This window comes from Vitis vinifera, chromosome 13 (assembly GCF_030704535.1).
Source record: "Vitis vinifera cultivar Pinot Noir 40024 chromosome 13, ASM3070453v1".
In the NCBI taxonomy this organism is placed as follows: Eukaryota; Viridiplantae; Streptophyta; class Magnoliopsida; order Vitales; family Vitaceae; genus Vitis; species Vitis vinifera.
The window spans coordinates 27212128-27228754 of record NC_081817.1 but is presented as its reverse complement, the minus strand read 5'-3'; the positions used below and the strand labels follow the sequence as shown (position 1 = coordinate 27228754).

Sequence of the window (16627 nt, the reverse complement as noted above, 5' to 3'; positions counted from 1 at the left end):
TGATAATAGTGAAATCACTGCAACTCCGTGGACGTAGGCAAATTGCCGAACCACGTAAATACTATCTTGTGCGTGTGATTGTTTTCTCTTTGGCGTGTGTTTTATCTATTTTTTTGTTTCTCACAGGTTGGGAATTCGGATTGATTCCCTTCAAATAGGTATCTTGGTAAGATGTTTATAAGTTGATAGTATCAACATTTGAAGATTATAATGAATGATCATCTCTTGAATCAAATGTTTTAAACCATAGAATGAATTTGGTGTCTCACTTATTCCATAACCACTCAACGAGAACACCCTTAGGTGTCCTAATTTTGAAATCAATTCTTTGTTGTTGGTAAATTTACAGTTAGAAATCATCATATGACAACTTTTTTTTTTCCTAGTTTAAACAGTAGGTTGGGATTGTGTATGCACTCTTAACCACCACAGACACTCCCCATCACACCAAGCCTTGTAGTTGTGCTACATCCTTGCAAATCTACAGAAGCCAATAACTAATACTAAAGATGGTCATCTCTCGACAAATGTTCAAATTTTATTTCATTCTTTTAAACTATCACTTTAATTTATCATGGATTAAATTAGTAATGAAATTTGGGAAGTTTCAACATAATGAAATTCAAACTCAATAAGAATTTGAAAAGATTTGGATGACCTCTATCACAATTTAAATTAGGTGTAGATTAAAAAATCCACCTCGAATTGAACTCAAGTTGGGTGAGGCCAAATAACTCCAACCTAATTTAAGTATTTATTAATTTTAATTAGATAATTATATTTTATTTTATATATATAAAATAAATAATAAAATTTTTTATTATATTATTTATTGAGTGATATTTAAATTTTAATTAGTTTTATTTATATTTAAGTCCAATTAGCAATGAATTCAATGCAAGAACAAAAAAAAAAATAGCTCATCATTATTATTTTGAAGTGGATTTAGATTTTAAATTTTTGCAAGTGGATTTTCTTGACTAACCTTTTAAATTAATCAAATTTAATAAGTTGAAAATAGATTACCTTACCTAATCTTTTATTAAATTAATCTTGACGTTGGATAAGACAACAGTGCAAGTTGGGGATGGGTCGCACTCATTCTACTTCTATTTCATTTATTCAAAATAATTCTCATCCTCGTCTCATTAAAAAAATTAGATGGGATGAGGTAGGGTGGGGTGGGTATACGAATTTCTTATACCTTGGCTTTAACTTTTAAAATAATAATAATAATAATTTTTTTTAAAATTTAAATTATATCAAAATAAATATATTTTATAAATAATTAAAATATTATAATTTTTTTATAACTTATTTTATTAAAAATAGGAAAATAGAAGTTAAATTAAATTAATATTTTAAATTAATTTTATTTATAATTAAGGTAGTGTGGGCAGGACTAGGTAATACCCAAACTTGCTTTAGTTTTTTTTTTAAAAAGAATTTCAAATCCATTCCTAATTCGTTTATTTAAATTTCAAATCTATCTTGTTAGAGACAAGTAAAAAAAAAAACCGTCTTATTGTCATCCCAAATTGACAAAAAGCTTGCCAACCATAATTATATATATATATAAAAAGTCAAGCTAATTTTATAAGCTAGTTTTACTAAATCAAGTTTAATGAATTGTAAGTGGATGCCCTTAACTAATCTTTTAATTTAATCTTCATATTTATAAGAACCAAACTGACCATAATTATAAAATAAAAAAGATGACAGGCTAATTCTATTGTCTAATATTATTAACTCAAATTTAATAAATTGCAAGTAAGTTGTGTTAAGTCTTATCTAACATTTGAATTAATCTTGATACAACCAACAACTTTGCCAACCTGGTCCATAATTATAAAGAGAATCTTAAGCTTGAAAAATGCATCGGTCATAAAATATTGAAAATAAAAATAATATGCTTTGAAAGTACAAAAATAAATAAATAATGACATGCACATGGGCCAGTCTGGCAGTCTGAAACTCCATAATGTTCATATTGCATGTGCATGCACGTTCCCATCATTTAATAAATTAAATCCATTAAAATATATGGAAGCTGTTGCAAAATTAATTTGTAGTAGAGGTTTTGATTTGTTTATTAGAATGTGATGGAACCCTAGAGGAGACAGGGTGTGGTGCACATGGCCTACTCAGCATGCTCTCAAACATCATCTTCCTCTTTCTCTAAGCTTTCTGTTGTTGTTCATGTCACTTTAATTATACCGAGTTTATAGATACTTTAGGCCATATTTAAGGATCCTTTTTGAATTTATATCTAACTTTTGGTTGTTCTCCATAATCCATTAATAAATAAATAAAAATAATTTTATTTAGAATGAAAATAAAAATTTATTGAGATCATTAGCAAACAATTTTGGTCAAACTTGATATTTATGGAGGTAAGATGACTTTAAGTTAAATTAATTGTATTTAAGTCATGGAGTCATAATTATTAAGATGATTTCTCAAAATCATTTTTAACTTTATTATTTTATCAAACATATTTAATATATTTAATATCTTAAATTAAGTCATTAAATTGATTTATCATCACCCTCTAAAGTCTTTTTATTTTTGTACATTTATTTGATACATATTTAATCATAAACAATTAAAAAAAAGTGTTATCTCAAAATTTCTAATTCAAGCTCCTCCGTGATCATTCATAACTAAAATTCATTAATCAATTTACATTACAAGCTTTCAAAGAAACTTATTTTAGAACAGAAAATTAATAAAATTAGTACATATTTTAAGCCTTTAATTAAAATAAAAAACTCATAACAAAATAATTTGATGAATGATTTAGTATTTGAAAAAATTATGAGTCATTTGGTCATGATTTTAGAAAAGTTAGAAATGTTCGGTAACACTTAAAAACGTTTTTGTTACAAAAATTAAGTATTTAATCAAGTTAAAATTCAATTTCTGGGTAATTGGTGGTCCCTTTGAAATATTTTTTTTGTTATACGTACAAAATTATTAGTTATAAAAATTGAAAAAAAAAAATAGCTTCCATATCTTATTTTTAAACCATAAGCCCTTCAAATAAAATTAATCAAAGAGGCGTAGAAGTCCTTCTTGAGCTTATAAATTGTAGATGGTAATAATATAGCATTACACAATATTAACATTATTTTCACTTCTATACTTTTTAAGGAATTATTTATTTATTCGAATCAAGATTTTTCCTTTGTTATTTTTTTTGTGCCTTTAAAAAATAAAAAAATTCTTTTAAATCTTAGGCATGGTATACTTAAGTATTTATTAATTTTAATTAAATAATTAAATTTTATTTTATATATAAAATAATTAATTAAATTTTATACTATTTGTGAAACCAAGGTTTGGTTAATATCGGTTTTGATTGTAACAAAATAAGGTTTACAACTAATGATTATATTTTAAGTGTGATTAGGTAATACGATTTCTAAAGTGACAATCACAAAGACAAATCAAGTTAAAGAGAAATCATGAAGAAGAACATCACCTCAAAGAAAAGTGTTTTTCAAGACCCAAACTTCATAAGATATCTTTGTAAGGTTGTTAGTGCACTAGGATTTTCATGCATTACATTCTTTGCTCATGCACCGAAATCATCCAAGAGTTATTTTGTTTTAAATATTTTTAAAATTGGATGATTTCATGTTTTCAACTAAAACCTTGTATCAAATGTTTTTCAAACTTGTTTAAAAGGTTTTAAGTTGAAAAAGTTGGTTTTTTGAGCCAAAAATGGCTCAACCGGTTGAACCGGATGAGGAATCGATCGACCGCTTGCTCAATCGGTCGAGGGTGCAAAAAACTCTCTTTATTCCAGAACGGTTGTTCAACCAGTCAGGGTAGAACCTCAACCAGTTGAGGTCCGGTCGAGGTCCAACGGTCACCTGTCAAGCATTAAATACTAACGGTTAGTCAACCGTTCGACCCCCAACTCGACCGGTCGAACCCCCAACGACTAGTTTAACTTTTTTCTTTTCTATAAAAATGCTCCAATCTTCATTGTTTCTTGAGCTTAACCTTCCCAAATCTTTCTTGAATATATTTGAGCCTTGAAAGAGTGTTTTTTAGTGCACCATTATTCTAAAACTTGCATATCCTTAGTGCACTTTTCAATCTTAGTTTTTTTGTATCATTTGAACTTAAAGTTTTTGTACTAGGATTTTGTGAGACTAATTATTTGTATATCTTTGAGATGAATATTCTCAAGTGTGGGGTATCACTTGAGTGATTGTTCAAGAGTGGGGTATCTCTTGAGAAGTGTAAAGGGTACTTGGAGCCAAAAGTTCAAGATGGTAGATTGGAACCATAATCCAATTGTATTGCTTGAAGGCTTGGTTTGGAAGCCTTGAATTAATGGAACATCAAGTTTGGGATTGAAGCTAGAAGAGAGTGGATGTAGGTCGGGTTGCGTCGAACCACTATAAAATCTTGTATTTGCATTCTCTTTTCCCTACTATTTTAATTTATATGCAATTGTCTTTATATTGTTTATTATATACTTGCATATAATTGTCTCTTATATTCACCTAGTTTAAATTTGCAAAAATAGACTTTCACCCTATTCACCCTCCCTCTAGGGTGATTACCATAGGTTGGATTAGTCTAATTTTTCTAACACTATTTTATTTAATTAGTGATGTTTAAATTTTAATTAGTTTTAAATGTTCAATAAATACTTAAATAATTCTATTTATTTATGTTTAAATCTAATTATCAACAAGTTCAATGCAACCAGTAAAAGATAGATTATATTTATTATTTTAAAGTGGATTTTGATTATAAATTATTGCAAGTGTATTTGCTTAACTAACCTTTTGAATGAGTCAAATTTAACAAGTTGCAAATAGGTTCCTTACCTAATCTTTTAATTTAATCTTCATATTGATAAGAACCAAGCCGACCACAATTATAAAAACAAAAAGACGATGAGTTAATTCTATTGATTAATTTTATTAACTCAAATTTAATAATTGCAAGTAAGTTCTCTTAAGTCTTACCTAATAGTTAAGTTAATCTTGATATAGATACAAACCTTGCCAACTATCATTATAAAAAGAGAAAGATAACAAACTAATTTAATTGACTAATTTTAGTGACTCGGGCTTAATAAATTGTAAGTAGGTTAATCTCTTGCTTAATTTTTTAAATTTAATTTTTAGATCAATAAGAATCATATAGGCCATAATTATAAAAAGAGGAAAAATCAAGCTAAAGTAACCATATATCATTCAAGTTCTTTTATATTCATAAACTCCACAACAGTAATAAAATCAATATTAGAAAGTATCAAATGATAATTTAACAAACTTATTCACAAAAGCTTTGTCAACTTCAACACTCAAGAAACTTATAGATAATATTGGAATATGACAATTGAAATATCTTCACGCTAAGTTACTATGAAACGTATAATCATGATGTTGGGAGTAGATGAATAAGGATATTTGTAACACCCTATGCCCCGAGGCTAGGGGCAACATTGTCAATTTCACATATCCATATAAATAATAAAATCACAATTGCATACAAGACAATCAATTTTATGTGGAAAATCATCATATTAATTATGGAGATAAAAAACTATGGGGTTTGATTAGTGAATTCTTTGTTGAGAGTTTACGAATGATAGAGGAAGTTGAGGTTGATTATATTAAAGCATCCAAACCAAAAACACATTTAGATAATATATATATAGGCGTAAGTGCCTTAGATGATTGGAAATTGAATTTTCTTAAAAAATAAAATATCAACTTTTCAAAAATTTAGAAAATAATTTTTGTTTAAAAAATAAAATATTAATTTTTTTATAAATTAATTAAGAAATTTTTAAAGAAATAAAATCTCAAAATTGTCAAAAATTAATTAAGACATTTTAACTTGATTTTAAAACTTCGAATCCAACTCTACCTTAATAAAAAAAACTTACCTTTAACAAAAAATTTTAAATTTAATTTAATAATATCATCGAATAGGGATCACCATCTAAAAAGGTTTTCGTACTAGAATAAAAAAGATTTCATATCGGAACTAAAATCAAATCGAAAACATTTAACAATTATCATAGACTTCAATATACTTTTTGAAGTCATTTTTAAAATTACTTTATAAATATATTCTATTAAGTAAAAGAGCCCCAATAATTGCCACCTATTCGAGCCATCTCTTACCAATAATTGCATACAAGGTCCACTTGTGGACACCCAATGTGCCAGCACCCCATGTTTTTTCCTTCTTTTTTTCCCTTGAAAGAAATGTATAGAATTATAGTTATATTTTATTTCATATGCCAAAGATGGAAAGAGACTATTAAAAAATTGACTTTCTTTTAATATTATACAAATTGTGGGAGTAAAATTTTTTATTTGGCATGTCTCAAATGGTATATGGTCTCACTTATTTGCATTTTTATATCTTAATCTAATTTATTTATATTTTTATTCAATAACCTAAATTTCATTACTCGATGTCTTAGTATTTTCCTTTCATTTTTAGCGGCTATAATATTTTTGATAACTCTTCCCGTTTCTATTTCATTGTCTTTTCTTAAGAACTATTTTAACGATATCTCTTTCTCTTGAAAAGAAAGTTAATCAATCATCCATGAAATAATTATAATTTTTTATAAGAAATAAAAATATTATTAAGTACACTTAATTAAAAAATATTTTAAAATATAAGAAGTTAAAAAGTTCTATCTATTTTGTTTTTCTGTCTTAAATTTAAATAGATCTTTATTGAATTTTAAATAGAACATAATCTTGCTAAGATTAAATTGTTTATTTTTATTAATATTTAAATATTCTTAAACATTGAATTATTTATTATAATTAATGTGTTAATACTTTTTTGTGTTAAACAAATTTTTTTCTATCCTTAAAAGCACATGGCTTGCTTGGAAATGGAGAACTTAACCTAATTATTTGTTTACATCTTTTTAGGTTTCTCCCATATATTTGCTTGCTTGATACAGCAAGCAAACCAATTGTTTCACAAAATTTGATTTAAAGATTCCTCTCTAATCAAACTTCGTAGGCAAAGCATGGCTTTCAATTCATCGTTAATCAACATGATCATTTGAAGATGCAGCGAGGTAGCAAGGTGTCTCTACTTCAGCCTAATCACCAATCTATATAAAATATAGGGAAAACTTATTTACTCTCCTTTCTTCAACCTTCTTCCTTGTCCCATTCACAAGAATGGTATCCTGCTTACAGAAGTCACTTGCTTTGTCAGAAAATTGTAGAAGGGTTTTAACAATATGACTTTTTTTTATTTTATTATTTAATAGTAAAATAAACTTTGAATGTAGAGGGCCCTGCTTTCCGTCACTTCACGTGGGTATGTCACCCACCACTAAAACCAGTGTGGTGGGAAATTGGAGAGTGGTCCAAGACTTGAATAATTATCTCTCCAATGGCTCCACTTAGCACCAGTTGCCTTGGATTCCTTCTTTTCCCTTAGTTTCTTCTTCTTTACGTGTGAGCCCCACCACTCTACAGGGGAAGAGTCCACTGTCTTTGATAATTGGGGAAGCCTTGATAGAGCAAACCTATTGTTTCTGATTCTCTTGTTTCCACTTGGTATCCTACCTCTCTCTTTCCCTACCAACGAACCATGGAAGTTGTTGCAGAGGCTGTTCTTTCTGTCTCCCTCGAAGCTTTGTTTAGCCAACTGGGCTCCCCTGATCTCCTCAAGTTTGCACGCCAAGAGAAAATCTACGCCGAGCTCGAAATTTGGGAGGAAAAATTATCGGAGATTCATGAAGTGCTGAATGACGCGGAGGAGAAGCAGATCACGAAGAAGTCGGTGAAAACGTGGCTGGGCGATCTGAGGGATTTGGCTTATGACATGGAGGACATCTTGGACGAGTTTGCCTACGAAGCTTTAAGAAGAAAGGTGATGGCGGAAGCTGATGATGAAGGCCGCACAAGCAAGGTACGCAAGTTCATCCCTACCTGTTGCACTAGTTTCACTCCAATTGAGGCTATGCGTAATGTTAAGATGGGGTCCAAGATTAAGGAGATGGCTATCCGATTGGACGCTATTTATGCCCAAAAGGCTGGGCTTGGTTTGGACAAGGTGGCTGCTATAACCCAGTCTACTCGGGAAAGGCCACTCACTACATCTCGTGTATACGAACCTTGGGTTTATGGCAGGGATGCTGATAAACAGATTATAATTGATATGCTGCTTAGGGATGAGCCCATTGAAACCAATTTTTCTGTAGTTTCCATCGTGGCCATGGGTGGTATGGGCAAGACCACACTAGCAAGGTTGGTGTACGATGATGCTGAGACAGCCAAGCATTTTGATCTAAAGGCCTGGGTTTGTGTATCAGATCAGTTTGATGCAGTGAGAATAACCAAGACAGTCCTCAACTCGGTCAGTACTTCTCAGAGCAATACTGATTCACTAGACTTCCATCAAATTCAAGATAAATTGGGGGATGAATTGAAGGGAAAAAAATTTCTTCTGGTTCTCGATGATATGTGGAATGACAAGTATGATGATTGGCGTTGCTTACAGTCTCCCTTTTTGTCGGGTTCACGAGGCAGCAAAATCATAGTCACGACACGGAGTAAGAACGTCGCAAATATAATGGAAGGAGATAAGAACTTGCACGAGCTACAAAATTTATCAGATGATAAGTGTTGGTCGGTGTTCAAGAAACATGCATTTGGAAATAGCAGCATTGATGAGCATTCCAATTTGGCATTGATCGGCAAGGAAATTGTGAAAAAGTGTGGAGGCTTGCCTTTGGCAGCAACAGCACTCGGTGGTCTTCTACGCCATGAACATAGAGAAGATAAGTGGAATGTTATTTTGACTAGCAAAATATGGCATTTACCGAGTGATAAATGCAGTATTCTTCCTGCATTGAGATTAAGTTATAATCACCTCCCTTCTCCTCTGAAGAGATGTTTCAGTTATTGTGCAATATTTCCGAAAGACTATGAATTTGATAAGAAAGAACTGATTCGCCTATGGATGGCAGAGAGTCTAATTCAACGCTTAGAATGTGATGGGCAACAAATTGAAATTGAAAATTTAGGCGATGACTGCTTTCAGGAATTGTTGTCTCGATCATTTTTTCAACCATCAAGTAGCAATAAATCACAATTCGTAATGCATGATCTCGTTAACGATTTAGCAAAATCTGTTGCTGGAGAAATGTGTTTTTCTTTGGCAGAGAAATTGGAAAGTAGTCAGCCACATATCATTTCTAAAAAGGCTCGTCATTCATCGTTCATTCGTGGCCCATTCGATGTCTTCAAAAAGTTCGAAGCCTTTTATAGGATGGAGTATTTGCGTACATTTATTGCATTACCAATTGATGCATCATGGAGTTATAGATGGTTAAGCAACAAGGTACTTGAGGGATTGATGCCCAAGCTATGGCGCCTAAGGGTGCTTTCATTGAGTGGTTATCAGATAAGTGAGATACCAAGTTCAATTGGTGATTTGAAACATCTTAGGTATCTTAATTTATCCGGAACGAGAGTTAAGTGGTTACCTGATTCAATAGGTAACCTCTATAACTTAGAAACATTAATATTATCATATTGTTCGAAGCTTATTAGGTTGCCTTTGAGCATTGAGAACCTAAATAATCTTCGACACCTTGATGTGACCGATACAAATCTAGAAGAAATGCCTCTAAGAATTTGCAAATTAAAAAGCTTGCAAGTATTGTCTAAATTTATTGTGGGTAAAGACAATGGTTTGAATGTAAAGGAGTTAAGGAATATGCCCCATCTTCAAGGGGAACTTTGCATATCAAACTTGGAAAATGTAGCAAATGTTCAAGATGCAAGGGATGCTAGTCTAAACAAGAAGCAGAAGCTTGAAGAATTGACGATAGAGTGGAGTGCTGGGTTGGATGATTCACACAATGCAAGGAATCAAATAGATGTACTTGGCTCTTTACAACCACACTTCAATTTGAACAAACTAAAAATTGAGAACTATGGTGGTCCAGAATTTCCCCCTTGGATAGGAGATGTTTCATTCTCTAAGATGGTGGATGTAAATCTGGTGAATTGCAGAAATTGCACATCTTTACCGTGTTTGGGGTGGTTACCCATGCTCAAACACGTAAGGATTGAAGGGTTAAAAGAAGTAAAAATTGTGGGTAGAGAGTTTTATGGAGAGACTTGTCTTCCCAATAAGCCTTTCCCGTCCTTAGAGTCTCTATCTTTTTCGGATATGTCACAATGGGAAGATTGGGAGAGTCCAACTTTATCAGAGCCATATCCTTGTCTCCTTCACCTTAAAATCGTAGATTGCCCCAAATTAATCAAGAAACTACCCACTAACCTACCGTCCCTTGTACATCTCTCCATTTTGGGATGCCCACAGTGGGTGCCTCCACTTGAAAGGCTTTCATCTCTTTCTAAATTAAGAGTAAAAGATTGCAATGAGGCGGTACTAAGGAGTGGATTGGAATTGCCTTCACTCACCGAGTTAAGAATTGAAAGAATTGTAGGGCTCACCAGATTACATGAAGGGTGTATGCAATTGTTGTCGGGGCTTCAAGTTTTAGACATTTGTGGTTGTGATGAATTGACGTGTTTGTGGGAAAATGGATTTGATGGTATTCAGCAGTTGCAAACTAGCAGTTGTCCCGAGCTTGTATCCTTGGGAGAAAAGGAAAAGCACGAGATGCCTAGCAAGCTTCAATCTTTGACAATTTCGGGGTGTAATAACCTAGAGAAGCTTCCAAATGGATTGCACAGGCTAACATGTCTTGGAGAGTTGGAAATCTATGGTTGTCCAAAGCTGGTGTCATTTCCAGAGTTGGGGTTCCCGCCCATGCTTAGACGTCTTGTTATTGTTGGTTGTGAAGGTCTACGATGCCTACCTGATTGGATGATGGTGATGAAAGATGGTAGTAATAACGGTAGCGACGTGTGTCTCCTTGAATACTTGAAGATAGATACGTGTCCATCTCTCATTGGTTTTCCAGAAGGTGAGTTACCCACCACGCTCAAGCAACTCAGGATATGGGAGTGTGAAAAGCTAGAGTCTCTACCGGGGGGAATGATGCACCATGATTCCAACACCACCACCGCCACCAGTGGTGGTCTTCATGTCTTGGATATTTGGGATTGTCCATCTCTCACATTCTTCCCCACAGGCAAGTTTCCCTCCACCCTTCAGAAACTTGAGATTTGGGATTGTGCACAACTGGAGTCGATTTCAGAGGAGATGTTTCACTCCAATAATAGTTCACTTGAATATTTGAGTATCTCGTCGTATCCCTGTCTCAAAATTGTACCAGATTGTCTCTACAAACTCAGAGAACTGAAGATTAATAAGTGTGAGAATGTGGAGCTGCAACCTTATCATCTGCAAAACCTCACTGCTCTTACATCACTTACTATCTCTGATTGTGAGAATATCAAGACGCCCCTATCCCGATGGGGCCTTGCCACACTTACCTCTCTTAAAAAACTCACCATTGGTGGCATATTTCCACCAGTTGCCTCCTTTTCAGATGGTCAAAGACCACCGATTCTTCCTACAACCCTCACCCTTCTTTCCATTAATGATTTCCAGAATCTGAAATCTCTATCCTCCCTGGCTCTCCAAACCCTCACCTCACTTGAAGAGCTATGGATCCGATGTTGCCCTAAGCTTGAGTCGTTTTGCCCAAGGGAAGGGCTGCCTGACACGCTTTCACGACTATATATCAAAGACTGCCCACTCCTAAAACAAAGGTGCTCGAAGAGGAAAGGGCAAGATTGGCCCAACATCGCCCACATTCCCTATGTGCAAACAGATGATAAAAACGTGTTTGAGCAAACACCATTCAACCCTCTCCCATCTTTACATTAAACAAGGTACGCCTGTTCTTTGTCTTTCACTCCTCAATACCTCGTTCAATTTCTCATATACATTATAGCAGTTTCCCCAATTGATTACTTGTAAGTTTCTTACTAGACTTTTTGTTAAAAATTTGCCTAGGAAGGGGCTTTGGAAATGGCTTGTAGCTTGGTTCTCTCTTCAATTTGACACAATTCTAGGTATGCATCACTGCCTCTGCCTCTCCAATTCTATTTACTAAATCTTGTCCATAATCTCCATGGGGTACTCACTTTTCCTTTTTCCTTTGTTCTTTTTAGTTCTCAGTGACCATTGAAGTTGAAGAGGTGATATGTGATACTTACAACGATAAAAAGGATAAGAGAGGATCCATTTATGCCATTCAAGGGCAGGTGGAATATTTAGCAATAGCCACTGGTTAGCAATGTCTTCTAATTTTTATTCCATCAGTTGTACTATTCAATTGCATTTTTAAGTATAATTTTCTGTTTTCCAGAATAGAGTTCAGGCTGACATACAGAGGAGGCTATATACTAGAAGCAAATGCAGTTTATTAAAGTTCAATTGCTATGGTAATTAGATGGCTTTATCAATTCCCCTGTGCAGCCATGATTTTTTTAGTTCAACTTATTAGATGTCATCATAGCTACTATCCAGTGTCTTGTCATCTGGTTATTAAATTTTTACATTTATGATGCAGGTTCTCAAAGAGGATGGAACTCTAGGTATTATATCAAAGACTTCAAAGTATGGAGTGAATGCAGCTAGTTCCAGTTGTCCCCTGTTGCTCTTTTTATTTTTATTTTTTTTTAGTGTCAACAGGGGACAAAGAATAAGCCAGCAAGACTACAGTGAGTCACCGTCATCTATATATTTTGTTTATTTATTTATCTATTTTGATGACTAATTTTCTTGAATTTTCTTCTTGTCCACTGGATGCTCATTCCCAACATGCAATTCTTCCTCTTTCTCTCCTCAATATCACTTTCTATTTCCCATACATATATTTTTGCAAGTTGTTGTCATTTAACTCGGCTACCTCTGAACGGTAATAATAAGTCTTACAGTTTTATGTACCAAATTGTTTACATTGATGATGCAGGTATCAAAAGGATGGGTCCAAAGTATCACAGGAGGTCATGTGGTCTTTTCATTGTGCTGACTGATTGGAATGTTCATCCTATATCAAAGGCTCATTGGCACTTTATTACCATTTTTTAGTACAACAAAAAGAGGATAAAATACAATCTAGCCAAATTGTGGTGCGTGCCTTTCATTTATATAGTTGATTCTATATATTATTGTGTTCTAAGGACTATCTTTGTAAATTTTTTTTCCTTTTATGACTTGTGATAGATTCTTCAGTGCTTTACAGAGGTCCTCTGAATCAAGATTTCATTTGCATCTTTAATAAATAAGAACCTCTTTTCTTGCCCTCCTGGGGAAGCCGCTCATAAGGTTGTATGATCTTTTATTTCCTTTGAAAGTTGGGAACCATTCAGTGCATGAAACTTGTCTTTCACAAGAACTGGTTTTCAATTTATCCCAAGTGGTCTTTTCTCTGTGACTGTGATAGCCCAGAACTACCTAATGGAATTATTACATAGCAACAACAGCAGCTTGTATCTATTCTAATATATCCCACTTGGTTTCCAAAATGTGATCTACTGTCATATTTACATATGCCTAGTTGTACAAATTTGAGCAGAAACAAAACGGTTTTGCTTTAGTTTCTCAAATTTTTAATTTGATGAAACCGTATCTCTTCTTTTGGAGTTTGCAGGTATAAAAGGTGCATGTCCCAGGTGTCAGAGTATAAGTATTTTTCTTCTTGTTGAAGGGGATTCGGGTTTTATATTTGGAGGCTCCATGTCTATAGTGACTGTGGCAAATTCCTATTGCCACTTGTTGTTTTTGTTTCTATTGTTGATGTTAAGAGTGTAGAAAGAGGATAAACAACAGCTTAGCAAGATCATGGTAAGTTACAATTTTTATTTTCCATTTTTATTGGTTTTTTTAGATTCCTATATTTGCTAACTTTTTTTCTAAATTTTCTATGTTTATGACTTGAGGTGTTCCCTAAGCACTAGCTTACAGAGAGGATTTTGGCACCGATCCTTGGACACTGCTTAGTTCACCTGTCTTCAGTAGACATGAAGCTATTTTTTGTGCTATCTTGGAGAAGCTGCCAGTAAGACTGAATAGTCACACATCTCTTGGAGAGTCGAGAATCACACATTTCTTTATGTTCCTTCTGAGGATCGGTTTGTCATCCATGTTATTAAGTCTTGTGCTCAGTTGTTGTGATGGTTTGAAATTGCTCTCTGATGGAACTATGACCTATATAAAGAACAGTTTGTATTTGTTTTACATTGATGAATTGCTCGTCTTTATGCATTATTTTGCAGAAAGGATTTTTATGAGCACTACTATTTTCTTTTCATCTCATTTTATTTTGATGCATTTCATGTTACTCCTTTTAGGTGGATGCGCAATGCTGATCCAGCTTTCCTCCTTTTGGATGTCTTTTTAACCATTGTTAGGATTCATTAAAATGAGCTTTATCATACAGATTTTTTTCAGGTCAGTTACAACTTGTACAAACCTTATGTATTTTGAAATGCTTTATTTTTAAATTAGTATATTTCTATTGGCAACTTACATGTTTTTCACTACATTTTTTTCCAACAACGAGGAAATGAGGCATTATTCTTGGTAGCATACTGTGATTCACTGAGTATAAACTCTTGCAGATTGAAAGAGAGACAATTAAATATCATTCAACAGTGATCAGTAAGCACTCTTATATGTTTACAACTTCTTCATTTGTATGGTTTGCCTTTTATGCCATTTACTCTCTTATTACTCACATAAAAAATGTCTGATTTACCTTTCAAATATAAAATGCAGTAATGCAGGAAGGCCATAAATTGGATCTGATAAGATGGAAAATGTGTTTCTGGACAATTTTGTGTTCTTGCATTATAAGGTTTAGTAATTGTGTTTGGTTCTACAATAAACAACCTTCTATTGACTTTGGATTTGGAATTTAACTCTAATGAGCGTTTACTTATTTTTACTACGTTTTTCAGGAATCCAGTTAATGAGATTTTGCTGACAAAAAACCAGAGGTTTGTTAACTCTCGTACAAATTTATATCCCCCTTCTTTGACAGTCTTTTATATCGGAATTAAACATAATGGTGCCTTTGAATTATCTGAATATTGGAAGCCAATTAAGGAGTCATGCAATGGCGTGTTGTTAAACTTGATATACATACAAATAAGATCCATTATGTTATTTTTCTTGCTAAATAATCAAAACAGATGCTTTTGATTTTGAATGTTCCAGACTTTGTGTCTTCTGTTTCACGTATGATACTATCGTTGATTGGTGAACTGGGAATGTCGTCAAGAACTTTGGAGCTTGACCATCTGGCCTTTTTCAATTCCTTAGAGATTGGTAATAATCCAAGGATCAATTGTTTTCTCAATGTGGCTTATGCTAGCATTAGCAGATGTGAAATTATCATGACTGTTCATTGTAAAGAAATCTTGTTACTGTGGCAGGAGAATAGATTGCAACACGGTCTCAAAATTTCGGAACATCGGCATTAACACCTTTCTGGAACTCAGATTTCTAAATGGAATGATGCAAGGCATCGACACATTCTCAGAATTCTTTGAGATTTCTAAATGTGATCTTAGTGCCTTAATGAGAGGCCAACTTTCTTCAATATGCTAAAAATTGCAGTCTGTATATATTGGATGGGCATCATTCCATGGGCAAGAAATGTATGTTGCTCTATCTTGACCTCTCACTGTCTCACATCCTATTGCCTGAAGCTCCATTACCTGCCATAATTGAACACCTTTTTATCATTGTGACAGAATAGGTTTTGCCATATGGGGAGACGATTTACAACTGCTGTGCCTCTTGATTTACCCTCAAGCATCTAGCCTCGCGTCAAGTATTTGGAATTATCAAGCTGATCACCAGACTACCTTCAACTGACCTCAGGGACTTTGTACGAAGTAGACTCAATGCAAGTGATTCAGAGTCACCCCTACCTAATCCATCTCCGTGTGTCTGGGAAAATGAGGTCCATCAGATGTTATGGCCATTATCTCATAGCAGTGGATGTTTTGAACCAGAGTCTAAAACGAAGTCATCACTGGATGTTAAGGTCATTTTCCCATTGCAGTGGATGTTTTGAACCAGAGTTTAAAACCAAGTCATTGACAAAGGCCATAGTGATGTCATTGATTTTATTCTAAACCCATCAAAAACAACATGAGATTCACTTTGATTTCCAGTTATGCAAGATCTATATGAGCTCAATTGTTTTGAAACTTGATTCATGAATACCATGCTGACATTCAGTTCAGGAGTATCATGTACCAGAAGAAGGCACCAAGTAATTTATGTCATCCACTTTCAGGATTCCATCGGCAACTCCAGTTCATGCTCAATTGTTTTATTAACTACAGTTGCTTGAAGTGAACATGTCAAAGTACAAGTGCTAAACTAGTTCATTTCCAATCAATTGGGAAAAAAAGGATAAATAATTCTGAACAAGGAAGCCAAGTGCTTGGTTTCTGTTTTAACTAGGAGAACAATTGAATCATATTTAAGCTTTAGCATAAGTTTAAAGAATATTTCTAGTCCAGGAGAATGGTCACTTGGCCGAGATCATAGACCAAAACTACAACATTTTAAGACTTCCACAGAAGCAAATTGTTTCCGGATACATTTATCAAAAGATGAAGTTCAGAAAAGCTAATGAAGGCTAATGTTGCCAAGCCAT

The 16627-nt window shown here is 33.5% G+C and overlaps 1 protein-coding gene across 19 annotated transcripts; it reads left to right on the top strand.

Annotated features, from left to right (window-relative positions):
- Positions 1–7266: 7266 nt before the first annotated feature.
- On the top strand, positions 7267–16207 carry LOC100265334 (putative disease resistance RPP13-like protein 1). Of its 19 annotated transcripts, XM_059741784.1 has the most exons (16): positions 7267–11837; positions 11962–12020; positions 12120–12237; positions 12317–12392; positions 12521–12671; positions 12923–13082; positions 13177–13278; positions 13604–13797; positions 13893–14084; positions 14304–14403; positions 14574–14613; positions 14731–14809; positions 14913–14951; positions 15172–15282; positions 15390–15614; positions 15716–16207. In XM_059741784.1, exon 1 carries the CDS (start codon positions 7609–7611, stop codon positions 11830–11832), a length of 4224 nt encoding a protein of 1407 aa, XP_059597767.1. In that variant the 5' UTR covers positions 7267–7608; the 3' UTR covers positions 11833–11837; positions 11962–12020; positions 12120–12237; positions 12317–12392; positions 12521–12671; positions 12923–13082; positions 13177–13278; positions 13604–13797; positions 13893–14084; positions 14304–14403; positions 14574–14613; positions 14731–14809; positions 14913–14951; positions 15172–15282; positions 15390–15614; positions 15716–16207. The 19 variants fall into 19 exon arrangements, with proteins under 19 accessions (XP_059597767.1, XP_059597766.1, XP_010659471.1 ...); XM_059741783.1 differs by lacking the exon at positions 13177–13278; XM_010661169.3 differs by lacking the exon at positions 13177–13278 and having other exon boundaries at positions 15711–16207.
- The last annotated feature ends 420 nt before the right edge of the window (positions 16208–16627 follow it).